Source organism: Peromyscus eremicus, chromosome 16_21, assembly GCF_949786415.1.
Source record: "Peromyscus eremicus chromosome 16_21, PerEre_H2_v1, whole genome shotgun sequence".
Lineage (NCBI taxonomy): Eukaryota > Metazoa > Chordata > Mammalia > Rodentia > Cricetidae > Peromyscus > Peromyscus eremicus.
In genome coordinates, this window is record NC_081432.1 from 2,184,578 (window position 1) to 2,209,121 (window position 24,544).

Genomic DNA, 24,544 nt, shown 5'->3' on the forward strand with positions numbered 1-24,544 from the left:
ACCACCTAACACCCCCAGCTGTTAGGCATCAGGAAGGACACCGAGCAACACCTCTCACATTGTACTGGTATATTTAGGATTTAGTGTCGCACATTTATTGCTGAGTGAACAAATCCCTAGCCTGAGTGGAGATGGCAGGCACTGTGCCCACTGCCCGTCAGAACCCTTCTGAACTGGTCCTTGGGCCAATGTGGCCTGCACCATCCCTGTTTCTTCTGGATCCCACTAAGTACCAGACCCTCCCTGCAGGCACCATAACACCTGTAGCCCCTTCTAGACTCCCAGTTCCTCTTACCTCACAGCTCTACTCTCCTCTAGATGGCTCTGGTCCTAGGATCCAAGGGACTGCATGGATCTCCCTGTCACCTCTTAATGCAGAGATCTCTGTCCTGCCTCTGGCCTGGTCCACCCCTGGGGTTGGAAAGGACCCTTTGGCCTGCATTCTCCACCATTTTTATTTTATTTTGCTCTTAAAAACTGGAGGTGGGGGGAAAATTGGAGGTGGTAATTTAGAAAGAGGTGGATAAACGTAAAAGGAAGAAATAACAGCTGGTGACTCAAATGGTGATGCCCCATCATGGTCCGTTACTGGACCCTAAACAGCCCCATCTGACGGGCTCCCGTGCCTTCGCGCTCCTGAGTCTCCTCCCCATCCCTGAGGTCACTGTGCTTCCGATCTGGGTTTCCCCACTGTCCTCCTAAAGGCCACACCACTCTCTTCGCCCTTTGCCCTCACCCTCACCCAGTCACAGCACCCTTCCTGGACCTTCCGTCGGCTCCCTGGCCTCCCTCCCCTGCCCCTCACTTTCCCAATCAGTGGTCTCCTCATCCTCAACAGGTTCCCGGAGGCTGACAGCCAGCACCAGGGCCTGCAAGAGGCCAAAGAGGCAGGCGAAATGCAGGGGGTGGGCAGTAAGCAGGCTCAGCACAGCATGGAGCCCATGCAGGGCAGCCAGGAAACACAGCAGCCCGTGTAGCCAGAGGCCCACAGGTCCTCGAAGGCCCAGAGCGTCCAAGATAGCTCGAAGTGGCCTGGAGCACAGAGCCAGGAGGGCTGAGGCTAGCAGCTCCAGCAGGTGCAGGGTCAAGTTGGTAGAGATCTGCAGATACTCCTCCGGGTCCCGCAGGTAATGTGAGGGATCTCCCGGATCCCCCCGTAGCCAACGCAGCAACTTCTGACGTCGACCGGGCTTCTCCAATAGGGCTTCTGGTCCAGTGGTGCCGAATCCCCCTTGGGGGGACACTCCAAGGCTCTTCATGCCACCTGAATCCACAGAATCCCATTCCCGTTTGGGAATGGCTCCTACAGTCTCCAGCCTTGCGGGCTCTCGAACACTGGAGACAGTCTTGTCCCGCTTGAGGGAATCTTTTTTTTTGCTCTCCAGCTGGTCCACTTGGAGCTCCCTGCTCAATTCTGGAGCAGCACCAAGGGTCCTTGGTTTCCCTGAATCCTTGGTCTTGAGAGGCCCCACATCTCCCATTGTCTCTGGGGCACTGTCCCAGTCACTCCCTGAATTCTCGGGGGAGCTGTCCACCCATCTGGGTTCTGGGGCTGGCAAGTCAGCCTTTGCTGATTTCCTGCGGCCCCAAGGTCGAGGTAGCCAGCCACCAAGCCTTCGCAGGAACATGACTGAACTGTGTAATGAGCCCCCCAAATTTGCGACCCCTTCCTGACTCTACTAAAGATTCTCGCGATCTCCTCAGAAGCCGGAATCTGTTCCGGTTCAGAATAGGTATCTGCTTGGAGATGTCGTCCTACTCTGAATTCAGAAAGAGCTCACGTAGCCCCAAGTGTGGCAGATGGCCTGCTTCCTTGTCAGTGGAGGGGAAAAGAAATCCATTTGCCACCCCACACACTCACAAGACTTCAAGGGCCTTATAAGGCCTGGATCTCCCCCACAATGTTCTGTGTTTTCAGATTTCCTTCCCAGCAGTCAGCACCCTAGGTTTCACTCACCAAGGCCACACCCCAAGGTGCCCAAAAAATGGGGGGAGGTGGTGCTCCATCGAAGAAGGAAGGAAGGTGGCCCAGAGTCCTTCGGTCCTGACTTTGAGGAGCCTTAAACCGCTGCCCAAGGGAGCTCAAGGAACAGGAAGTCTCGGGTGAGAGGAAGACGGGATGGGAAGTGTCGAGCGAACTCCAGTTACACACATTCCTTAACTTAGGGAGCGATCGTTCCAGAGTGGCCCACTGTCCCGCGAGGGCGCAGCTGAGACGCGGCCTCCGCAAGGTCAGAACAGGGATGTCCTTGGAGAGCGCAGTCGCGGGGCTCAGTGCAGGCCTCTCTGGGGACCCAGGCGGCTGGGCGCTGCGCGCTGCGCGCTGCTCTGGGGCCCAGCGTCCGGAGAGCGGCCTCCCGGAGCCCTGCGAGCCCGGAAGCAGCTGTACCGGGTCGGGAGGGACCGACGGGGGCGGAGCCCCGCAACTCGCGAGGCGGACCCGGCAGAACTACCTCCCCCGTAGCCCCCGCGATTCACCCGCGCAGGCGTAGAGAGGATCGCTTAAGCCAGAACCTGAATCCAAGCCCAGTTCTGCTCTTCACCACCCGCCTCTGACTCGGTGCTTCAGCCCTTGGTTTTTGTTTGTTTTAAAAGACAGAGTATCCCTACATATATAGGTCAGGAAAGGCTGGCCATATATAGCCCAGGCTGGCTTTGCATTGGTCCTTTGCCTCTGCTTCCCTAATGCTGCGCTCCCTTCCCTTCGGGCTGCCCTACGGTTCTTCTGCACTGCCCCCCGCCACTCCTCCATTTCTCACCTACTACTGCTGGTCCAGAAAGATAAATTAACAGGAGCCACGTGACTTAAGCAGCTGCCCTTTGCCCTTCCTGACCGGGATTTGAAAGCTTTCATGTTCCTAGCACTCGGTATGAGCATCCCAAATGGGTGTGGGTGCCAAATAGGAAAGAGAAATGTAGGAAAACGTGCTGTGCTGTTTCCAGGGAGTGAAATGGAGTCTTAGGACAGTCTGAGTTAGGGCTAGAGATGTAACTCTGTAAGCACTTGTGTAGCAGGTATGAAGCCCTAGGCCCTAGGTTACATCCCTCCTAGCAGAGCTGGGTGTGGTGGTGCACACCTTTAATCTTAGCATTCCAGAGGCAGTTGGATCTACATAGCAAGTTCAAGGCCAGCCTGGTCTACATAGCAAGATGAGACTGTCTCAAAAGAAAAAAAGAAACTTTGTATTTGGGAGGTCAGAGCTCTGGTCCCAGCTAGCATGGCATACAGGAGGGATAATGTTAGGTCACACTGGGCAGTCCTGCAGGTCTCAGACTGCCCTATCACCAGGCATTACATTTAATCACAACTGGCCTCAAGGAGTTCAGAATTTGAGGGTTTGTGGTGTTTTCAGTGTGGGGGGCGCAAAACAGCTTGACCACACAGCTGCCATGACAGGCTTAGAGGCCCAGACACAGCTTCTGTGACAAGCTTACTGGCAGGCAACACCCAGATCCAGGGAAAGCCTAAGCTGATACCACCCAGGGAGGGTCTACATCTAAGGGGAAGTATCTGTCGTCCCAAACATTCCAACCATTAAGATAAGATGGCCAGATGTCCCTGAGTCTAGCACACACCTATTTTCTGTTTGACAGATACCTCTAGATAAATGTCAGCCCATCAGGGTCCTGAACTCTGGAAATCCGCTCACCCCAACCTCTGCTATGATAAAAACTCTACCCTGCCTGAGCTCAGGGCTCTCTGCTCTCACCGCTACATCGGAAAGACAGAGGGACCGAGCTTGGAGCTTGAAAATAATGGCTCTTTGCTTTTACATATGAGATTTGTTCCCTGTGATCTGGGCATACCATTCAGCACATAGCAGACTTGGTTTTTGACATGACATACGTCCCTGAATTGACTGGACTGGCCCAGAGACCCACTGAGAGGGGAGTCTTGCACAGAGCTGGGCAATACCTAGTCTAGGGGGGTTTCAAAGAACAGATAAAATGCAACCAGCAAAGCCAGGGATTCTTGTCACCTGGAGAGCTTGCCCTTTTGGCTCGGGTGAGGCTTTCACGGGACCCAGATTTGCTCCATTGCTCTACAATATCATGCAAGAAAGTAAACAAATCATGATGTAGGAAGTTTGTTTATCTTTCAACTCTCAGCCCTTCTCTCTAAAAGCAGAGCCCAAGAGCCAAAACCTGAGGGTCTGGCATCTGGGCGGAACCCAGGAAGTATTAAGTCCAAGAGCCCACGTCAGGGTTCCAAGTCCAGCGAGTAACAGGCCAGACGGCGTCAGTCAGAATTCAAGGTTCATGTACAGCCTCAGATCTCGCTCCCAGGCTCTGTCCTTCTCTTCTCTCTTTCTGTTCTCCCTCTGACTCAGTGTGGCAACTCGAGGTACTCTCTCTCTTCCAGACACAGCCCGGGTATCCCGAGCTGGAAAATGTGTGACTCGGGGCTGGGGTGCAGATCTATAGCCCAGTCCTTCCTGGTCCCGCTTGAGGATAGTGGGAATAGGGTTGGCACGGCCTTCACCCCGGGGTCCCAGCCCCATTCCTGGTTCCCAGCCACCCCTCAGCAGCAGCCTAAAGCCAGGACTGGAGGTGGGCACCCCAAGGGGAAGGTTGGAGGGCTGCGGACCCCTGGACAGCGACAGCAAGTGAGCAGTAGATGTACGGTGGTTGGAGTCCTCAAAGTGGGCACCACAGTCCTCACAGAACTGGGAGGAGGAGCGGGGAGACCTGCAGAGAAAGAAAGAAGTTACAGGGAGTGGGGGAAGGAGGGACCTGAAGCTCGGCTGTCAGGCACCTGGCGGAGCAGGGCAGCACACCTCATGCCTTCCTTCTAACTTGGTGTCGTCGTCGTTTGTCTTATCCTGCGTTGGAGAGGGACCCCAGGGTCTCCCCAGTGTTAGGCAAGTGCTCCAAGCCCCTCTCCATCTGTCCAGAAGGGACAATTTAGGATACTGTAAGATAGGCCTCAAGCTCTTAGGGATAGTAAGCAGAGCTGATTTGTTCCATCACTTTCCGCATTAACCTACCGCATCTTAACGACCCTTTGAGAAAGATGCCCTCATCCCCGCTTCTCAGACAAGGCTGAGATTTGCAGACCTTAGGCTGACATCGCAAATAAACAGAACCAAGATTTAAACACACAAAGACCGTGTCCATAACCACTCTATGACAGTACTTAACTACACTGCAGGATGAAGAGCCCCATGAGCTGTTCTGGAGCCCCTGGTGGGGGTGTCCAGGAAAGGCAGAACACAACAAAAATGGTAATGAGCTAAGGATCCCCCCTCACCGGCTCTGGTTCTCAGGGCTCCTTGCCTCCCCATGACTCTCTCTGACCATGCGAGCGACCTCGGGGAAGCCTGCTTCTTCGGCCAGCTGAGCAGCGTCTCTGCCTCCTAGCTCACATACTCCTACCCAGGCGGCCCCGCGGCCCAGGAGATAGCGCACAGCAGCCCCCTGGCCTGCTCTGGCGGCACACATCAAGGGAGTCCACCAGAAGGCATCGCGTGCGTTGACATTCCCTCCAGCTCCCCCTGCCTCTCGGGGTTCCAGCAGCCTCCGAAGTTCTGTCACATCCCCATTCTGGGCTGCCAGCAGGATCCACGGGGTCATTTTGTCTTCGTCCTCAAGGGGTCTTCCTTGCCCTGAGGCTCCTGCTGCTGTGGCCTCCCTCATCGCTCTTCTTTTCTTCCTCCGTCTTTCCCTGATGGGGCCAGCTCTCTGGGGCCTTGGGGAACTACTCTCATCTGCAATGAGAGCCTCATAGAAAGCCCGGGCTGCAGCCCCATCCAGGGCAGGCTTTGGATTCTCAAGCTGTGATTGCTGCTGCCCATCCTTCCAGAGGTCGCTGGAGTCAGTGGCTGGAGTAAATGTGATGAGGGATGGCCTGGACATGGGTCTGGGGAGAAATGAGAAAATGAAGACTGGGCAAGGAAAGGATGTGACAAGCACTCCAACCTTTCAGGTAGCCATGGTGATGATCAGTACCGCCTCCCCGGGGCCTGCTGGGATGAGAAAGCAACCTAGAACTAAAATGGGCCTCCCACCCCAAAACTGACTCCATGACCTAGGATCTTTTAGAGCCCAGGGTTCATGTGTAAAATGGACCCCTAGAATGACAGATCCTGCCCAGATGTTAGTAAAATTTCATGAAGGCATAGTAGATAAGGTTCTGTGTAGAATGCTTGCCTCGAATTCGGGAGGTCTGGGTTCTATCTCTAGTACAGGAAAGAAAAAATAATAATAATAGGAAAAGATATTCCACCAGACAGTTGTCTAGGGGTCCTGCGTTCTACTCCCATCTCCCTTCAACCAAAAATGGCAGGCTCTCTCTGAAAACATTTCCCCATCCTGTAACACATACCGTCAGGAAATACCAGCTCGACCTTTTAAATCTTGCTCGATCTTATTTAGGGGTCTCCTTTTCCCAAATAAAAAACAGGAGTAACATTATTCCGGAAGGTTTCGGGGGAAGGTGTTGCACTGTCACTTCCGTACCGCAAAATGGCGCTCTTGTAGTCTGCAAGAGTTGACACAATCAAACATTCACATGGCACGGAGACGCATGCGCAGCAGCAACAACAACAAAACACCCACAAGGTTCAGTTTCCCGCGCTGGAACCTTTCCAAGCATCCGCGTAGAGCATCGCGTGCCCAGACAGCGCGAGGGCCCAGGGGGGCCTGTCGGTTGGGGTCCTGCTTTCACATAACGCCCCCACAATGCTGTTCGCCACCCTCGACGTGGTCCCTCCCGCTCCAAGCTCCTTCCCTGGAGCTGGGAGGCCACGCTCTGCGCTTAAGAAAGGCCCTGCGGACACAGAGGGAGGTCCGTGAAATGCCGAGGGGCTGTGAGATGAGGTAACACCGCGGTGCCCCTCGTCACTCCTCTGAGCAGGGTTCGAAGAACGCTCCACTCGAGCCCCGGGGACATGGAGAAGTGCAAAGGGACGAGCGGCAGAATGGCTGGCGCCACCTCAGGTTAGCGCGCAGGGCGGCCGTCCAGGTTCTCCCGCCGCACGGCTCCGCGCATCCCTCACCACCGAGCCACACCTCTACGCATGCCCGATGCTGAGCGAACTGTGTCGCGGGCCTGACAGGAGAACCGGGTCCAGTGGGTTGGCCTGGGACCGTGTCAGTCCCCTGGGCGGCAGGGAAGACCCAAGCGGAGCGGTGAGGGAGCGCCGCGGGGACGAAACTGAGCGCGGGCGCCAGCCCCGCAGCCTAGGGAGCCTAAGACTCTATTTCCCAAGCTTCCTGGTCGGGAAGACGCTGTACTTGGCTTCCGCTTCCGGTGGCGCCTCCGTTCGCCCCGCCCCCAGGCGGCTTCCTCTAGGGCCTCGCGACCCCAGAGTCATGCGCGGGGACTCCTGGGATTGGTAGTTCGCCTTTCCCTCATTTCGTCAGTTTCTCTCTCCCGACAGGACTCCATCTCCCGGCGTCCACAGAGGTAGGGGGGCGGTCCTTGGCGCCTGCGCGTTGCCCTCTTCCCCCCCACCCTCACCAGTTTCCACTTCCCCCCCTCCCCACTTGGCCTGCGGCGGTCGGGTCGGCTTCTTGCGCCGTAGCGGACGCTGCCGTTCGAAGCACAACTCCCCTTCCCCGCCCCAGTCCCAGTCCCCGTCCGGCCGGTGAGTCTGGGGTCGTCTCCGGGCCGCGTCGCACGTCCCGGGGCGCGGCACTTGGTTCTGTGCTCCGAGAGGTGGGGGCGAGGAAGGAAGTGACCGGGTCGGGAGCCCAAGAGGATGGGTGGCCCGAGGAGAGCAGGCGGCGAGTGGGGACGCTCGGGAGTCCCGCAGGAGTGCGGTGCTCTCGCCGACCCCGTGAGGGCAGGAGAGGCCGCTGCTGTCGGGAAGGGTGAACTTCGGAAGCCTTGGGACAGGCGCCAGGGCATGCAAGCACCTGCGGCGGCGGAGAGCCGGAGCCCAGGGCCCTGCCGCCGCTGACATGGGGGGGACGGGAACGCCGGGCACTGGGGCAGCGCTAATAGAGCAGGACCTGTCATTCTCTGGAACGCGGAGGGTCTCATTCCCACCACACTGAAAGGGGGCTGAGGTGAAGAGGAGGAGGAGCAGCGTGGAGAGGGATGCTTCGGAGGCTGGAGTCCTTCGTCGTTGGGGAGAACGTGTGGGAGGAGGGAAGAGACCAGAAACAGCTTGGTCTCCACTTACGCTCTTCTTTCTCAGCCGACGTAAAGATGAGTAGCTCTGAGGAGGTGTCCTGGATTTCCTGGTTCTGTGGGCTCCGTGGTAATGAATTCTTCTGTGAGGTGAGTTTAGCTTGCCTTCTTGGCCAGCTCCACATGCCCTCGATGTTTTTATTTTGTGTTGTTTGAGATCGGATTTCACGGGAAGCTTACTAGCCTGGCCTTGAACTCCTGGAAATCCTACTGCCTCTGTCTCCTGAGTGCTGGGATTACAAGGGTTTGTCACCATGCATGGTGACCATTAGGGAAATTAAAATGTCTCACGTTAAAGTTCTGTAACATGAAAATCGCAGTGTGTTAACAGAAAATTACAAATGCCTTTCAGAAACTAAACTTAGCCTTCATGATTCCTGAGTCTTTAGCTCAGAGTCTGATGTCCCCCAGGAAGGGGCAAATCCAGTTCCTAGAGACAAGGGACAGAAGTTGAATGATGTCTGTGCACTGTACCTTGTTAGCCTGAGAAGGGAAGAGCTGCGGTTTCTAACGGAGACTGAGTCCTCAGAAGTGGGAATGGGAAACACAGAGAGCTGATGCAGTTGTTTATCTCGTGGGCCCAGGTGAAAGATGAGATCCCCACACTAGTTTCAACCTCTTGACTTCCCTGTTCTGGTAGGTGGATGAGGACTACATCCAGGACAAATTTAACCTTACTGGACTCAATGAGCAGGTGCCGCACTATCGACAAGCTCTAGACATGATCTTGGACCTGGAGCCTGGTAACCTGCCCCGGGGTTGTTGTTGAGTGTGGGTTTGGTGGTGATGTGTGCACTTGTGTGTGCTTTGTTTCTTTTTCTTCTGTCTCTTGTCTCTTGGGTTTCGTTTTGTTTTGTTTTGTTTTGTTTAGGGTTTCTCTGGCCTCGAACTCACAGAGATCCACCTGCCTCTACCGCCTTAATGCTGGGGTTAAAGGCATGTGCCAGCACCACCCAACCACTTGCTTCTGGAATTTCTAAATTTTGTTTTGATTCTCTAGCTCTCTTATCCCCCAATCCCTTGCTTGCTTACTTGTTTGTTTATGTGTTTCTCCCCCACCGCTGTCCCCTCCATTCATAACCCACACTGGACTGAACACTTGCTCTTCCTGCCCAAGCCTTCAAGTGCTGGAATTATGGCACATAGAACATGCTTGGCTTCTTCATTGTTTTGATTCCCTGCCTGACTCTTGCTGTATGGGACTGGTAACACTTGTTTCCATGCTCTCTGAGGTAACTCAACTCTGTTTCATAATGCTAGTTTCCTCATGGGTTTTGTGTACCGCTTCTTTCCTCCTGCCTGTCTAGAGTGCCACCCTCTGCATTTATGTGTTTATATTTATGTATTGGGAAAGGAAAGAAGCAGGCTGAGACTGGAAGAGGTATGGAGAGAGGGCAGTACTGAGTGGTCTTGGGTTTGTAGAAAGGTCAAAAGCCCAGGTTTCTGGGTCAGATGCATGGGTGATAGACAGGGTGAGGCCCAGAAACAGGTGCTAGATAAACTGTAGGTGGCCGTCTTGGGGATAAGGTGGGGTTACAAGTGGCCACCCCACCTTTCAGATGAAGAGTTGGAAGACAACCCCAACCAGAGTGACCTGATTGAACAGGCAGCGGAGATGCTTTATGGGTTGATCCACGCCCGCTACATCCTCACCAACCGAGGCATCGCCCAAATGGTGAGGCTCTGCTCCTCCTGCTCCTGAGGCAGTAAGGGGAACAGGTGCATGAGTCAGAAGTCTAGCAGAGGAGACAAGGAGAAGCCCAGAACTGGGCTGAGAATCAGATCCCACTGACGGTCCTGCTGAAGGTATTGTTTTCAGGGAGGGAAATGGAACCATGGACAAGGAGTTTTCAGGGAACAGATAGCAAATGGCCCTTGTGTTCTCCAGCCTGCCAACTTGAGAGAAGGCAGTTGAGAAGTTTGTCTTGACAGAAGGGGCTTCTAGTTAGAAGTGGGAGGCATGGGAGTCGGGAATGAGTTGAGCTGCGAAAGGAATTGCTCTACACACTCACCCACCGGTCCCTTCCATTTTACACACCTCAGTTGGAAAAGTACCAGCAGGGAGACTTTGGCTACTGTCCTCGTGTGTACTGTGAGAACCAGCCGATGCTTCCCATCGGTGAGTGTCGGGAAGCCGGGAAGAGGGGCAGCGGGGAGGAGGGCGCTATCTGGCAGTCCTCCAAAAGGTTAATCTAGTCAGTGCCTGAGTTCTGTGGGAGGTTGGGAAGAGTTGGGGGTACCTAGTCTGCAGCGTCCGGCTATCTCCCAGGCCTTTCGGACATCCCAGGCGAGGCCATGGTGAAACTCTACTGCCCCAAGTGCATGGACGTGTACACACCCAAATCATCGAGGCACCATCACACAGACGGCGCCTACTTCGGCACTGGTTTCCCTCACATGCTCTTCATGGTGCATCCGGAGTACCGACCCAAACGACCCGCCAACCAGTTTGTACCCAGGTGGGGAGCAAAGACAAAGGGTCAAAGAACAACCCAAGGTCTGGCAAGACTTGAGGACAAACAGCCCTTTCTCGAGGCCTGCCTATCCCAAAGTCAGGGCTTTTCCTGCTGAGTGACTGGGGAAGTTACTTGATTGCTTGTGCCTCCGTTTTCTTATCCATCGAGCAGGGATGCTGACATGGCTGCCTATTTTTAAATGTGTTGTGGCCCTTGACTATTTAAACAGTTGCTATTACTGTTGGCTGAGTTGGCCTCAAGGGATCCTTCTGCCTCTGCCATAAATGAGATCGATACAGATTTGGAGCCTTTACTGGGACTCACTCTGTAGACCAGGCTGGCCTCGAACTCACAGAGATCCGCCTGCCTCTGCCTCCCGAGTGCTGGGATTAAAGGCGTGCACCACCACCGCCTGGCTAAGATACATTTTTAAGGGGGCCGGAGAGATGGCTCAGCAGTTGAGAGCAATGGCTGCTCCTCCAGAAGGTCCTGAGTTCAACTCCCAGCAACCACATGGTGGCTCACAGCCATCTTAAAGGGATCCAGTGCTCTCCTCTGGCGAGTAGAGGAGCATGCAGACAGAGCACTCACATTAAAAAGAAAAAAAAAAAAAAAAGCCGTGCCGTGATGGTGCACGCCTTTAATCCCAGCACTCGGGAGGCAGAGGCAGGCAGGTCTCTGAGTTGAGGGCAGCCTGGCCTCCAAAGCGAGTTCGAGGACAGCCAGGACTATTACACAGAAAAACTCTGTCTCAGAACAAAAGGGGGGTATATTTTCAAGTATTCATGGGGGCGGGGGGAAATCAAGTATTCATGAGCAAGGAAGTTAGGGAACTGTTGAGCAGGCATGAGGAGGAGGCTGGGGTAGTCGGGGTGCCAGCGACTGGCAGGGCCAGAAGGGAGCTCACCCTGCGCCTCTCTGACCTCTGCCCGGCCCAGGCTCTACGGTTTCAAGATTCATCCAATGGCTTACCAGCTGCAGCTCCAAGCCGCCAGCAACTTCAAGAGCCCAGTCAAGACAATTCGCTGATCCCCACCCACCTTCCTGTCTTCGACACCACCGGTCCTTTGCTGCCGCCCTTTCCGGAAGTCTATGGTTTTTAGTTTCACTTAAAGGAATTGTTACTGTGGTGGAATATGAAATAAAGTGGAAGAAAAGGCCATGAGCTAGTCTGCTGGTGCTTGTCGCTGGGGAAGGGCTGAGGAAGGGAAAGTGGTAGTGTGCTGGACTCCAGGGACCCTCGGTTGGAAACTGCACAGCTTGATGCTTCGTGGATTTGGTGACGTCAATAGATAGTAGAGTGTAGTATAGTAGATCAGAGCAGCATTCTAGATGGGGGGGCGGGGTAAAAGATTGAAAAGAAGGTTTCAGAGGCTAGAGAAACATCTGCTCTCCTCAGGCTCTGTAGCTACGTATTTCTACTGTAGGGCTCATGAGAAGTACTCTCAGTTTTGCTATTGAAGGAAATGTAATCCTAAAGTAAATAGAACTGCAGAGAAGGCAGAGAGCCTCAGTTGTTGCTCTGCTAGCTGTGTGTCCCCTGCTGGGAGAGCTGAGATGTCCATCTGGAGAGGGTGGGGAGGCTTCTCTCTGGCCAGCCTCTCCCAGCATAATGGGAACCAACTCTGTTGTACAGGTGGACAGCAGGTGGTACCAGAGACAGTCACTAACCCATGGCCCTAGAAGGGGGTACAGATGTTTTAGGGCGTGTCTAGGATGAAGACACCTGATAAAGATCCAGCTGGTGCTCTACTGTTGCCCACATGGAAACCAGACCTTGTGGGTGAGGGAGGACATGCCACTCTTCCTGCCAGTTGATAACTTCCTCCTCCGGTCAGGATCCTCCCCAGGTGGGAATACAGCTCTGTACCCACAGCAGTTCTGCTCAGACGACCTGTCAGAACCATTCTGCCTCTGAGGATTAAGTAGTGTGGTCCTAGGAAGGTGGGGTTTGGGGGTGTTCCACAGGAGATGCTCTTCTCCCCAGAATTCCTAATGAGGGCCCATGTGCTTGTAGATGGCTGACCATGGTGGGCTTTGCAGTGGGAAAGGGTGAGGAGGAAGGGTAGAGCTGGGGCCCTGGTATCCTTGAAAGTGAGTCCTGGCTTCATCTCATTTGGTCCTCTGCATGCCAAGCTCCGTTGCTGAGATGTCTATCCCGCCACTTGTGCCTCTCGGAGGACCCTTTGTGGGGCTGCGTTTTTGGCTCAGAAAAGTGCACCATCAGCAGTTCATCCCATGCATGGTTATTACCGTCTACCAGTGAGAAGTCCAGGGAAAGGGCCGCTGGTAGAACGGTGTGGCTTCTCCAGCGTGAGGGTTGTTAGGATCTTGGAGGGGTGTGTGTGTGTACAGACAAGTGAGTGAATTTTTTATTTTTATCCTCTTCTGAAAGTATATAGGATAAAATCTGGGCTGCATGAATGCTGGGGAGCGTTAGGTTTGGGGACTGTGGTAAGCTATAACAGCATTGTAACTATCCCCTCCCCTCTAGATGTTAAGGTTCGCTTCCATGTATGAGGCTATGAACAGTATAATTCCTACCTACCCCTGCAAAGAAAAATGCATCACCTGGTATAAGGCTGACTGCTGCCAGTACGATTTCTGCAACTCCTGGTCCAGTACCCAGCTCTAGAGCACTCTGCCTGGGCCCCTGTCTGGTTCCCAGACAGATGGGTTCTACCAGGCCCTGAGCCTCTCCTTGTCCCTGCCTGGCTTCCATGCTCATAAGGCGCCTGAGAGCCCAGACCCGTTCACCCCGCTCCTGTAGCTGGGTGTGTCCATAGCCATCCTGCACCAAATGTGCTTGTTCCTCAACAGTTCAGGACTTCCTGTTCTTCCTCAGACAAGACCCGGACATGTTCCCTTTCCCAGATTCTGCTCTGCAGTCCTTAAACACTGGACTCCTCTGATCCCTGTTATTCTAGGCCTTCTCTGTATCCCCAGGATGGCACCTGGGTCCGAGTGCTGGCTTGTCTTTCCTCCTGTCCAAGAACCTTGAGTATGGCTTCTGCTCGGGCTGACCTGAGAATGGTTCCCATCCTGGGTGTCACTGTCTTCACGTACCCTCAGTCTGGTCTTCAGTGCCGCATCCACTCAGAACTGGCTCTTTGTCCTCTGTCTTATGCCTATCTCTGAGCCTCAGTACCAGGCTTCAGCAGGAAGGGCCAAGGGTGGACTAGAAGTCCTGGCAGATTTCCTGGCATGGCAGCCTGTCTCAGTGTCCTCACCATCCTGGCCTGCTGTCTCCTTGACCGCCTCTCTTCACCTAACTGCATGCTGGGAGGAGGGGAGGCTATTCTGCTTTCCATACAGCCCATGTTTCCCCCCATGATAAACAAGACTGGGCTAAATCTGTGTCACTGTGTGGGGAAGGGAGGGTCAGGTTCAGACGTGGGCCGGTGTAGCCAGGTCAAAGAATCGGTGTGGGATTCAAACAGGACCGCCAAATCCTGCCCACTCTGTTTGGTCTTCATGGCTTCCTCTCACATCGCCCTGAAAGGCCATGTCCTTCCCCTCCCCACTTTAACCTTCAAAACCTGGAACATTAAGTCATTGTGGTGCTGGGTTTTCACCTGAGGAGAAACTCAGTCCACATCCACGTTGAGTTCAAGAGTCCTGGCACCTTGCGGTGTGTGTGGTATGCTCGAGGCTGCAGCTGTTAAATCTCCATTTTAGTATTTGGGGATTTCTTAAGGTCTCCTGACTCTGCTGCCTCTACCTTTAAGAGCTAGGATTGTTACAGATGTGTGCCACCACACTAAGTACTGAGAAATTTGGGCCAGGCATGGTAGTGCACACCTGTTGTGGGAATTCTGCCATTCGGTCCAATAGCCTATAATAAAGGGCAGCTTGGCCACATGGGTGGAGTCTTCATTAGAGAGCATGGGACCTGAATACGGGATAAAAAGCCAAGGCGCGCACGGGACCACTCTCTTGGACTGGAGGGATTTGCCGAAGCCACAGAGAAGTGCAGCTTGGTGATCTCTATTGCCTGTTGGGAAGGAGCTCTGGGAGTAGCCGATAGTTGTTACCCCAGCATGACCAGCAGGACAGCTGCTCTGCAGCCCGGACTCTTCTTCCTGACCTGCAGTTATTGTGCAAGGATTCCGTCTATCAGTAAAGATAACGCATTTCCCCAAGCCTCCCTCATTACACACTTAATCCCAGCACTCAGGAGGCAGAGGCAGATGGGTCTCTGGGTTTGAGGCCAGCCTGGTCTACATAATGAATTCCGGGATAGCCAGAGCTATATGATAGATCCTGTCTCAAAACAAACAAAAAATAATAAACATTGAAAAATTTCAAGCACAGAGGAAGTGCTCATGGGTGCTTATGTGTCGATCTATTATGTTCATTCAAGAGTGGACGCTGGGGCTGGAGAGATGGCTCAGAGGTTAAGAGCACTGTTTGTTCTTCCAAAGGTCCTGAGTTCAATTCCCAGCAACCACATGGTGGCTCACAACCATCTGTAATGAGATCTGGTGCCCTCTTCTGGCCTTCAGGGACACATGCAGACAGAACACTGTATACATAATAAATAAATAAATCTTTAAAAAAAAAAAAAAAAAAAAAAAAAAAGAGTGGACGCTAACATCAGCCAGGCTTTAAGCACCAGCACCCTCAGGCGAGCTCAGTCAGGCTCACACCTCAGTAACAGGAGCTCTGTGGCTCCAGGTGTGCTCTCCTGACCCCTACTGCCCAAGTCAGTCAGTCCTGTAGTCTGGCCACCTGTGCTGGAGGTGGAGCGCCTCATGATTGGGGAGATGGGTGCACGGGTGTGTGTACTTATGGACAATTGTACATAGAGATTTTGGTTTTATTTTGACATGGTCTCTAGTCCAGGCTGGCCTTGATTACAAGGCAAGGCTGCCTCAGCCTTTGCATACTGAGAGTAGGTACATGAGTCACCATGCAAGCAGCCTATTTTGTAAACCTTCCCAGCAAAGCACAAGCTTGAGGCCTTTGCCAGCACCCAGAGCTGCCTTTGTGTCCCTCGTGGTGGTACACACTGTAATCCTAACACTGGGAGACTGAGGAAGGAGAATCTGGAGTTGGGGGCCAGTAAGGGGTATACAGCACGCACCCCTAAAAAAAGAAAAATCCACACCTTCCTCCCCAGATTTACACTGCTCTAACTGGTCAAACTGGGAGACAGGTTTAGGAAGGGACACTAAACCTGGGAGTCGGAAAGCAAGGTTCCCTGGGGCCTGCTGTCCCCTCCCTCTGCCCTTCTGGGGCGCCTCTCCTCCCTGGGTCTGCCTCATTGCTCATATCCTACATCCTGCCAATATGGCCTCTGGGCCTCTCAGTTCGCCCCCGCGCAGCTCTGAAAACGCCTTTCAGGATGCTTACTAACCTAACCAACCTTCACTATGTAAGGGCATCCAGTTCCTCTTCAGCTTTATGTGTCTAGAGCCGAGTTAGCGATGTCAAGGCAGGGTGGTAGAGGAGCCCCGTGATGGGGCAGTCTGGCCCAGTTTCTGAGGCCTTCACCTCCATCAGAAGAGACAAACACTTTGCATACTAGTTTATTTTGAGGGAACACCTGGGGACTTTGGACAGGAGAAGGAGCCGGGCAAAGTAAAGGTGGGAGAGTGGGGTATGGATGGAGAGGCGAGGCCAGGATGGGGCCCCTGATGTGAGAGGCAGGAAGGGCTGCTGTGAGAGCTTTGGAGTTGTCCTGGCTGGGCCCAGATGGAAATCCAGAGTGTGTCTGGACACAGCAAGGGCTCCTGCTGTCCTAGTGCATAGTGGTCTTCCTGTTTGTTGGATTGTTGCAGAAATCCAGGAAGCAGCATGGTTAGACTATCCAAAAGCCAAACACCAGGGAGGCAGAGTGCATGAACAATCGTTCATCTGCTCCCTGCTGCGGCAGTCGCTCACCATGATGTTAAAACCGCTGCCGAGGGAAGGCCCACAGGTACAGAGCCTCCCAGTCCATCCTCAGTCCACATAGCTATCATTATCACCCTTCTACGCTTCCTTGGACCAATAGAAAGCCACTGGACGGGCGTGGGGCCACCAGCAATGGAACTTTGAAGCTGTTCACGAAGATTTGCAGGATTTGACGTTCTAATGTGGGTTGGGGAGTGGAGTCTGGGAGTCAGGGCTTGAGGAGAAGATGGGGAGTCCAGCATCGTGGGGCCATTACAAGAAAGATAAGGAGGATATTAAAGGTTGGGCTGCAGAAAAGCACTGGTTGTTTTCTGCAGCAGAAGAGGGTAGAGAAGTGATCCGTGCCTCGGTGGTCGGATGTAGGCGCAAGTCCTGGGTACAGCTCCTAGCCACACAGATGAGAGACTGGGAAGATGGCCCAGTGGTCAAGAGTGCCTACTGCTTTTGCAGAGGACCTAGGGACCCTGTCTCAAAATGCCAGATAAAGTGTGCACAAGCCAGGCCTGAAGGCTCATACCTGAAATCCTAACGCAGGGGAGGCTGAGGTAGGTAGGAGGATCAGGTTTGAGGCCAGCCTGGGCTGCATGGTGAAATATTTTAGAAAATCTCTGAGAGTGTAGTGGCAAAGTGCTTGTCCAGCACGCTCCAGCCTGGCTTCTACCCACAAGTCCTGCAGAAGAAGGAAACCATGTAACCAAAGCCGTGAATGAAGACAGCTTACCCGGTCTACTATCAACAGCATCATCCCGGCCAGGTCTTCTGCTGCACTCCTGTGATCACAACACTCAGGAAAAGGAGGCAAGTGGATCACAAGTTCAAGGCTAGCCTGGGCTACACAGTGTAATTCTGGACCTAAAATAAAAGAAAGGGAACCATGTCTGGAGCCACCACTAATTCTGACTTGGCCTGTGATATTCTGGCAAGCCCTTGGATCTTCCTGCACCCGGTTTTTTTCTGTTAAATGGGAGCAGTAATGTCCACTTCAGAGGCTACATCAGCTCTGCTGTGCTTAGCGCGTTCCACGCAGTCCACATTGAGTATCTATTAACTTAATAGAGGTAGGAGGGAAGGAATGCAGTCCATCCTCCATGCAGGAAATGCGGTGGAGGCGTCCGAATGCATGCCTGGAGATGAGGAGAGCACTGTGGTGAACCATTTAGACCCAGGAAGAAGTCTGAGGCTGCTGGTGAAAGCCAGGCGAGCAGGTAGGACCGACCAAACCTCCTGAACACGAGCCTGTAAGGGTCAGCAAGACAGGGCAAAGAGGGCTGGAGAGATGGCTCAGTGGTTAAGAGCACTGACTGCTCTTCCAGAGGTCCTGAGTTCAATTCCCAGCAACCACATGGTGGCTCACAACCACCTGCAATTAGATCTGGTGCCCTCTTCTGGCCTGCAAAGACACATGCAGGCAGAACACTGTATACATAAAATTTAAAAAAAAAAAAAAAAAAAAAAAAAAAAAGACAGGGCAAAGAGCGGTGGCTGTTCCGGAAGAGTCTCTGCCAGCAGTGATGCTGGCCACTGAGGGAAGGCCGGTGCCTCTGGAGAGCCGAGGGCCCTTCAAGGCTGGGCACTGCAGGAAAGTGGGAGGCAGTTGGCTATGGGCTGAGGAGGAAACGGGAGTGGGAGTGGGGACAGGTGGTGGTTCTGAAAGTGCTGGAATGTCTTAGGGCTGTGGGAACGAGACACAGTGTGCAGCCTAGGAGACTGGGAAGAGGCCTGTGGGAGCCGGCCCATGGTGGGGGAGGGGCCATGGCGGGGGAGGGGCCATGGCGGGGGAGGGGAGGGGCCATGGTGTGGGGGAGGGGCCATGGTGGGGGAGGGGCCCTGGGTGGGAGGAGGTGTCCGCTCACTGTTCTTTCCGTGCAGGGTGACAAAGCTGTTGCCCAGAGGAGCCAGGTGGAGAGCCAGCCCTAGAAGACCCCCCAACTCTGATCTCCAGTGTGTGATAGCGGTGCAGGTGCTTGGTTAATGGAGGCGGCCGAGAGGCACCCTCAGCAAGAATGGTGTTACCTAGAACACAGAGACGTGCCGTGATGCAGAGTCCCGCCTGCCTCCATCCTGTGTCAACCCCACTGTGCCTGCTCCTGTAACCATAACACAGGAAGATTCTGGGAAGCCATATGCTTTAACAAAACCTTATTAAAAATCTTCACTCTCGCCGGATGGGTGGTACTCTCCTTTGATTCTGTACTCAGGGCCAGAGGCCGAAGATCTCTGAGTTTGAGACCAGCCTGGTCTACATAATAGCAGGCCATAGCCAGGGCTACATAGTAAGACCCGGTCTCAAAAGAGTTAACAAAACAACAACAAAAACCCAGACCTCCTTTCTATGTTCTACCCCAAGGAAATGCATCCATTTAGCATATATTTAAAGGGCTACTGTGTACCCAGCATTCCGTAAGCCTAATTTACATTTACAGGTGCGGCGGAGGCTGCTCATCCCAGCCTTGTTAGAACAGTCTTTCCTCTAGGACTTATTCAGTATCTCACCCCATCCAAGTGCTGGAATTAAAGGCATTGCTACCACACCTCTGATATGCAGGATATCTGATATGTACCTTATGATTAATAACAGTATCAAAACTACAGTTATGAAGTAGCAACGAAAATAATCTTATACAGCATTCAGAAGGTTGAGAACCACTGTGTTGGAGCCAATTACCAAGAACTAAGTTCATCAGGACCAGCACTAATAAGAGAACAGCATACAGCTGGGCAGTGGTGGTGCATGCCTTTGATCCCAGCACTCAGGGAGGCAGAGGCAGACGGATCTCTGTGAGTTCAAGGCCAGCCTGGTCTACAGAGCGATTTCCAGGACAACCAGGGATAGACAGAGAAACCCTGTCTCAAACAAAGAAACACACAAAAAGAGAGAGGGAGACCAGCATACAGGGCTTGGGTGGCACTGTGGAGTCCCAGGGGCCTTGGAGACCAGCTGGCTGCAGGGCCTGCATAAAAAGCATGGCTTTCCTCGAGGCTGGGCTTATATTGGTGGGGAATGGGCAACACTGTGAGGTGGGAAACAGCACCAGAATAGCCAGTTCAGAATGTCCTCAACCCACAGCCACTCTGGGCCCTAAGATCCTGGCTTGGGGAAGGAACCCGGAAGGGCCCGTCCTGTTTGTTTCCTTTCCTGATGCTCTGATAAAACACCCTGACAAGCCGGGCGGTGGTGGCGCATGCCTTTAATCCCAGCACTCGGGAGGCAGAGCCAGGTGGATATTTGTGAGTTCGAGGCCAGCCTGGGCTACCAAGTGAGTTCCAGGAAAGGCGCAAAGCTACACAGAGAAACCCTGTTTCGAAAAACCAAAAAAAAAAAAAAAAAACAAAACAAAACAAAACAAAACAAAAAACCACCCTGACAAAAGCAACTCAGGGGAGAAGCATTTATTTTATGTTTTGTTTTTATTTTTTAAGACAGGCTCTATGTAACCCTGGCTGTCCTGGGACTCACTGTAGACCAGGCTGGCCTCATACTCAGAGAGCTCTGCTTGCCCCTTCCTCTGAAACACTGGAATTAAAGGTGTCCCATGCCTGGGAAAAGGGTTTATTTTAGTGCCTTATCCCAGGTCACAGTCCATCACCACAGGAAGTCACAGGGACAAGAAGTTTAGAGACCTGGCCATATTGCAACCACGGTCACAAGCAGAGAACACTGAATTCCTGCACGTATGCTGGTGGGCACTCTCTTCCTTCACCCCCACCCAAGATTTGGGAGTCCGTCTGTATGTACGCTTGCACACACGCGTGTCTGTGGGTGGCCAGGAGGCCCAGAGAGGGCGTCACACTTGTTGGAGCTGGAGTTTGTTCCTACCCTCATGACTGAGCAGTAAGCCTTCTTAACCTCTGATGCCTCTCCAGCCTGGCTTTTTTCCATTCCCTACAGTTGAGAATCCCCTTCCTGCGGAAATGAACAGCCTGAGTGGTGGATTGATCTACGTCAATTACTATAATCCAGATAATCCCCACTGAGACTGTCCCAGGTGATTCTAGATTGTGTCAGGTGACAATTAAACCAGCATGGACTCTTTGGGTCATTGCTTTAGGTGCTGGAGATACAATTGTGGAGAGTCCCTGCTCTCCCTGGTGGAGGTCTAATGGGGGACAAGGCAGCAAGCAGTGGGGGGGGGGGCAGAGTGGAGCAGGGGCACCCGGTAGGGAGGGCAGAGGGGGGCAGGGGCACCCAGTGGGGAGGGCAGAGGCGGGCAGGGGCACCAGGGCGGCTGAAGCCAATGGCCAGAGGGATTTCAGCAGTGGGTAGTGTGGCCAGATGTTTTGTAAAGTGCTGCTTTTGTTGCACATTGGAGAATAAAGTGTTAAGAGTGGAAGCTAGGGCTGGAGAGATGGCTCAGAGGTTAAGAGCACTGACTGCTCTTCCAGAGGTCCTGAGTTCAATTCCCAGCAACCACGTGGTGGCTCACAGCCATCTGTAATGAGATCTGGCACCCTCTTCTGTATACATAATAAATAAATGAATGAATTAATGAATGAATAAAAGAGTGGAAGCTGGTCTGAGCCTGGTGGCATAGGCCTGTCATCCCAGTTCCTCAGACACTCAGGAGGATGGCAAATTCAAGACTTGACTGAACTAGAGTGAGTTCAAAGTGAGCCTGGATGACTTAGTGTGAACTCTCAGAATAAAAAGTAAAAAGTCAGGCGGCAGTGGCGCACGCCTTTAATCCCAGCACTCGGGAGGCAGAGGCAGGTGGATCTCTGTGAGTTTGAGGCCAGCCTGGGCTACAGAGCAAGATCCAGGACACGGAGAAACCCTGTCTCGAAAAACCGGAAAAAAAAAAAAAAGGTAAAACAAGCTGGTGTGGGGCACAGCTTTAATGCTGACATCACTGTGAGTCTGAGGCCAGCCTGGTCTGCATAGCGAGTTCCAGGACAGCCAGGACTACATAGTGAGACCCTGTAGATAGATGGATGGATGGATGGATGGATGGATGGATGGATGGATGGATGGATGGATGGATGGATTGATAGATGATAGACAGACAGACAGACAGACAGACGTAGAGATGAAAGAACAGGGAGGAAAGAATGATAGGTGTGAGGCTTGCCTCGAGGACTTATATTCAGTCCCCAGCAGTGTCAAAGCCGGGACAGAGTGCAATTCTTCACTTCAGTCAAAAGATGGCGACATAGGTCTTTGGAAAAGAGGCGAGGACGCAGACGTTGTTTATGAATGGAGTTAAACACTATGTTCACTAAAATTTTCAGACAAGTCTCTGTAGCTCTATCTGGCCCGAGTAGACCAGGCTGCCCTGGAACTGGTCCTCCTGCCCCAGTCTCCACGCCGAGCTTCACAGTGAGTTCAGAGGAAAAACAGATGGACAGCTTTTGTGCCAGACAGAACATCGCGTCAAAAAAGCAGGGCAGGCGTGCACAAAGTGACCAGGGTCCACACCAACTTCCTCTGCCCGCCGAGTTCGGCTAAAGGGTCAGTGTGTCTGGTCTCTGCGCCTACAGACTCAGTGCTCCGAGTCCCGCTCCACGGCTGGCAGCGCACTGACTCCAGGGAGGGTGCATGGTTGGCACGGCCAAGGGGTGACCGTATGGGGGTTTGGAGCCAGGCTCTCAGCGCTTGACCCGCGTCCACAGAAGGTGGCGGTCTGCAAGTGAGTCCTCCTCTCAGGCCCCGGGAACCCAGGGCTGGACCGCTTACTTCTTCCCTTCTCCCCAGGCAGGTTGCAGGCTTGGGACTCCCCCCCCCCCCCCGCGCGCCCCCTTTAAGCCACACTGTGCTATGGGAGACACAACTGGCTTTAGTGTACTGTCTGTCTGGAAGTTCAAGCCTGGACGCCGCAGTCCAGGCCCCACCTGCTGTCAGAACTTTCCAAGAATCATCACATCTCAGGACCAAGGAAGAAACCAAAGGAGAGATGGACGGGAAAGAAAGAAATTTGCTTCTGAGGGTCCAAAAGAAGCTTATGTTGTTGGAGGAATGGGGAAGTTCCTGGCACCCACCGAGGCAAGATACAAATGTCTGTTGGATGAATGAGCACATAGCGACAGAAGTCAGAGAAGTCTTTTTTTTTTTTTTTTTTTTTAATTTTTATTTTGCAATACAATTCAGTTCTACATATCAGCCACAGATTCCCTTGTTCTCCCCCCTCCCGCCCCCCCTCACCTTCCCCCCAGCCCGCCCCCCATTCCAATCTCCTCCAGGGCAAAGCCTTCCCCACAGACTGAGATCAACCTGGTGGACTCAGTCCAGGTAGGTCCAGTCCCCTCCTCCCATGCTGAGCCAAGGGACCCTGCATAGGCCCCAGGTTTCAAACAGCCAACTCATGCAATGAGCACAGGACCCGGTCCCGCTTAAAAAAAGATTTATTTATTTAATGTATATGTGTGCTCTACCAACTTATGCCAGAAGAGGGCATCAGATCCCACTATAGATGGTTTTGAGCTACTAGGTGGTTGCTGGGAATTGAAATCAAGACCTCCGGACCTCTTAACCCCTGAGCCATTGCTCCAGCCCCAGAGGAGTCCTTGAAGAACGCACAGGGCGTGCTCTGATCCGACCAAGTGTGCCATCCCTCCCCTAGGACGAAGCTGCCGAGGAGGGCTGCAAAGGCTGAGTCCTGCTGGGAAGCGAGAAAGGAGTCACTGGAGGTCAGGGCTTGGAGACGAGCCGGGGGTGGGTGACGCTCTGCGAAGACTTCAGGGCACAGTGAGCCTTTCTATGAAGTGCGGTCTAGGGCCCTTGCTTTTCAGTAATTAAAAAAAAGTTTATGTGTGTGGATGTTTTCCTTGTAAGCATGTCTGTGCACCATCTGAGCGGAGGGCATGGAGTTACAGACAGATGTGAGCCACCATGTGGGTGCTAGGCGTCCAACTCCGGGGGGCATGGAAGCATTGAGCCACCTCTCCAGCTACCCCACCCTTTGTTTTCTTTCTGTCAGCTGTTGGAGATGGCTGGTGAGGATCCAGCCCCCCCCCCCAGCCAGTTTCTATGACAACAGCTTCCCTGCAGGTTTTCCTAAGGTAAAGGGGACTGCAACAGTCGTCATGGTGACAGCAGCAGGTGACCCCATCCATGCTGCGTGCCAGAGGGTAAGTAGCCCAAGTGATGAAGTAGGCTGGGTCTGAGGACAGAACATATGCGGTGACAGACAGGCCGGGACGCGGGGCCAGTCGATAACGATGGACTTGCACAGTAGTTTCTGTTGGGGAAGTCCCTCAGAGAAACGGAGCCTTTAGCTGAATGTTAATGAATGACCAGGTGCTGTGGGATGTTCTGTATGGCAAATGTGTTGCTAATTAGTCAATAAATAAAACACTGATTGGCCATTGGCTAGGCAGGAAGTGTAGGCGGGACAAGGAGGAGAATAAAGCTGGGAAGTGGAAGGCTGAGTCAGAGACACTGCCAGCCGCCACGATGAGAAACAGCTTGTGAAGATGCCGGTAAGCCACGAGCCATGTGGCAAGGTATAGATTAAAGGAAATGGATTAATTTAAGCTATAAGAACAGTTAGCAAGAAGCCTGCCACGGCCATACAGTTTGAAAGCAACATAAGTCTCTGTGTTTACTTGGTCGGGTCTGAGTGGCTGGGGGACTGGCAGGTGAGAGAGATTTGTCCTGACTGTGGGCCAGGCAGGAAAACTCTAGCTACAACCAGGTTCGTAGGAGGTAGGGATGGATGGATGGATGGATGGATGGATGGATGGATGGATGGACAAATGGAGACCCAGCTTTTCGCAGTGGCTGGGCCTCCACTCTCAAGGGCCCTTCACTCCAGGACCTTGCTTATTTTGACAGGTTTGGAGGAAACATATGCCCCTTCCTGGGGCTTGGAGCAAATCTTCAACCCACCCTGGGAACAGTGCAGGCCTATACCCTGGTCAATGAGAATAAGGTAAGATGTGGTCTTGTCCAGGGTCCAGGGACCCACCCACTTTGCTCAGGATTTCTTTCCAAGTATCCTTCTAGAAACTGTCTCTCTACTGGCCTGGCTCCCCAGGTACCTGGGCGTCAGGCAGGCCTCACGTGGCACCCAGAACAGCAGAGCCCAGAACCCCAAAAGCTGTGGGGTGTGGCATCTCA

The 24,544-nt window shown here is 53.3% G+C and overlaps 5 protein-coding genes across 8 annotated transcripts; 2 read left to right on the top strand and 3 right to left on the bottom strand.

The window, feature by feature from the left end:
- Window positions 1-54: 54 nt before the first annotated feature.
- C16_21H6orf47 (chromosome 16_21 C6orf47 homolog) lies at window positions 55-2,381 on the bottom strand. The gene has a single exon (XM_059282343.1). The coding sequence runs from the start codon at window positions 1,626-1,628 to the stop codon at window positions 747-749; it is 882 nt and encodes a 293-aa protein (XP_059138326.1). The 5' UTR covers window positions 1,629-2,381; the 3' UTR covers window positions 55-746.
- Window positions 2,382-4,075: 1,694 nt separating this feature from the next.
- Gpank1 (G-patch domain and ankyrin repeats 1) lies at window positions 4,076-7,263 on the bottom strand. Of its 2 annotated transcripts, none has more exons than XM_059281681.1 (4): window positions 7,012-7,263; window positions 6,326-6,481; window positions 5,252-5,860; window positions 4,076-4,689 (listed from the first exon to the last, which is right to left on the bottom strand). In XM_059281681.1, exons 3-4 carry the CDS (start codon window positions 5,854-5,856, stop codon window positions 4,245-4,247), a joined length of 1,050 nt encoding a protein of 349 aa, XP_059137664.1. In that variant the 5' UTR covers window positions 5,857-5,860; window positions 6,326-6,481; window positions 7,012-7,263; the 3' UTR covers window positions 4,076-4,244. The 2 variants fall into 2 exon arrangements, with proteins under 2 accessions (XP_059137664.1, XP_059137665.1); XM_059281682.1 differs by having other exon boundaries at window positions 6,935-7,263.
- Csnk2b (casein kinase 2 beta) lies at window positions 6,653-11,758 on the top strand. Of its 3 annotated transcripts, none has more exons than XM_059281684.1 (7): window positions 6,653-6,939; window positions 8,145-8,227; window positions 8,778-8,880; window positions 9,697-9,812; window positions 10,181-10,256; window positions 10,407-10,596; window positions 11,532-11,758. In XM_059281684.1, the coding sequence occupies exons 1-7, from the start codon at window positions 6,891-6,893 to the stop codon at window positions 11,620-11,622; spliced, it is 708 nt and encodes a 235-aa protein (XP_059137667.1). In that variant the 5' UTR covers window positions 6,653-6,890; the 3' UTR covers window positions 11,623-11,758. The 3 variants fall into 3 exon arrangements, with proteins under 3 accessions (XP_059137667.1, XP_059137668.1, XP_059137669.1); XM_059281685.1 differs by lacking the exon at window positions 6,653-6,939 and adding an exon at window positions 7,271-7,408; XM_059281686.1 differs by lacking the exon at window positions 6,653-6,939 and adding an exon at window positions 7,464-7,589.
- Window positions 11,759-12,388: 630 nt separating this feature from the next.
- On the top strand, window positions 12,389-13,616 carry Ly6g5b (lymphocyte antigen 6 family member G5B). The gene is given in 7 exon segments (XM_059243866.1): window positions 12,389-12,426; window positions 12,611-12,645; window positions 12,730-12,825; window positions 12,828-12,855; window positions 13,062-13,134; window positions 13,136-13,453; window positions 13,521-13,616. Coding segments are annotated over 7 exon segments (684 nt in total).
- A 2,720-nt stretch (window positions 13,617-16,336) lies between these two features.
- Ly6g5c (lymphocyte antigen 6 family member G5C) lies at window positions 16,337-21,855 on the bottom strand. Its single transcript, XM_059243867.1, is given in 5 exon segments — window positions 16,337-16,431; window positions 16,434-16,495; window positions 18,341-18,404; window positions 19,377-19,502; window positions 21,849-21,855. Coding segments are annotated over 5 exon segments (354 nt in total).
- Between the last annotated feature and the right edge of the window lie 2,689 nt (window positions 21,856-24,544).

Bases quoted from the DNA above. Each gene is read 5' to 3' on its own strand.
- C16_21H6orf47 (XM_059282343.1), bottom strand. From the start codon at position 1,628: ATGTTCCTGCGAAGGCTTGGTGGCTGGCTACCTCGACCTTGGGGCCGC.
- Gpank1 (XM_059281681.1), bottom strand. From the start codon at position 5,856: ATGTCCAGGCCATCCCTCATCACATTTACTCCAGCCACTGACTCCAGC. The intron at 4,690-5,251 runs GTGAGGGGGGAT...CTTTCTCTGCAG, and splicing joins AGCCCTGAGAACCAGAGCCG to GTCTCCCCGCTCCTCCTCCC.
- Csnk2b (XM_059281684.1), top strand. From the start codon at position 6,891: ATGGAGAAGTGCAAAGGGACGAGCGGCAGAATGGCTGGCGCCACCTCA. The intron at 8,228-8,777 runs GTGAGTTTAGCT...CTGTTCTGGTAG, and splicing joins GTAATGAATTCTTCTGTGAG to GTGGATGAGGACTACATCCA. The intron at 9,813-10,180 runs GTGAGGCTCTGC...TACACACCTCAG, and splicing joins ACCGAGGCATCGCCCAAATG to TTGGAAAAGTACCAGCAGGG.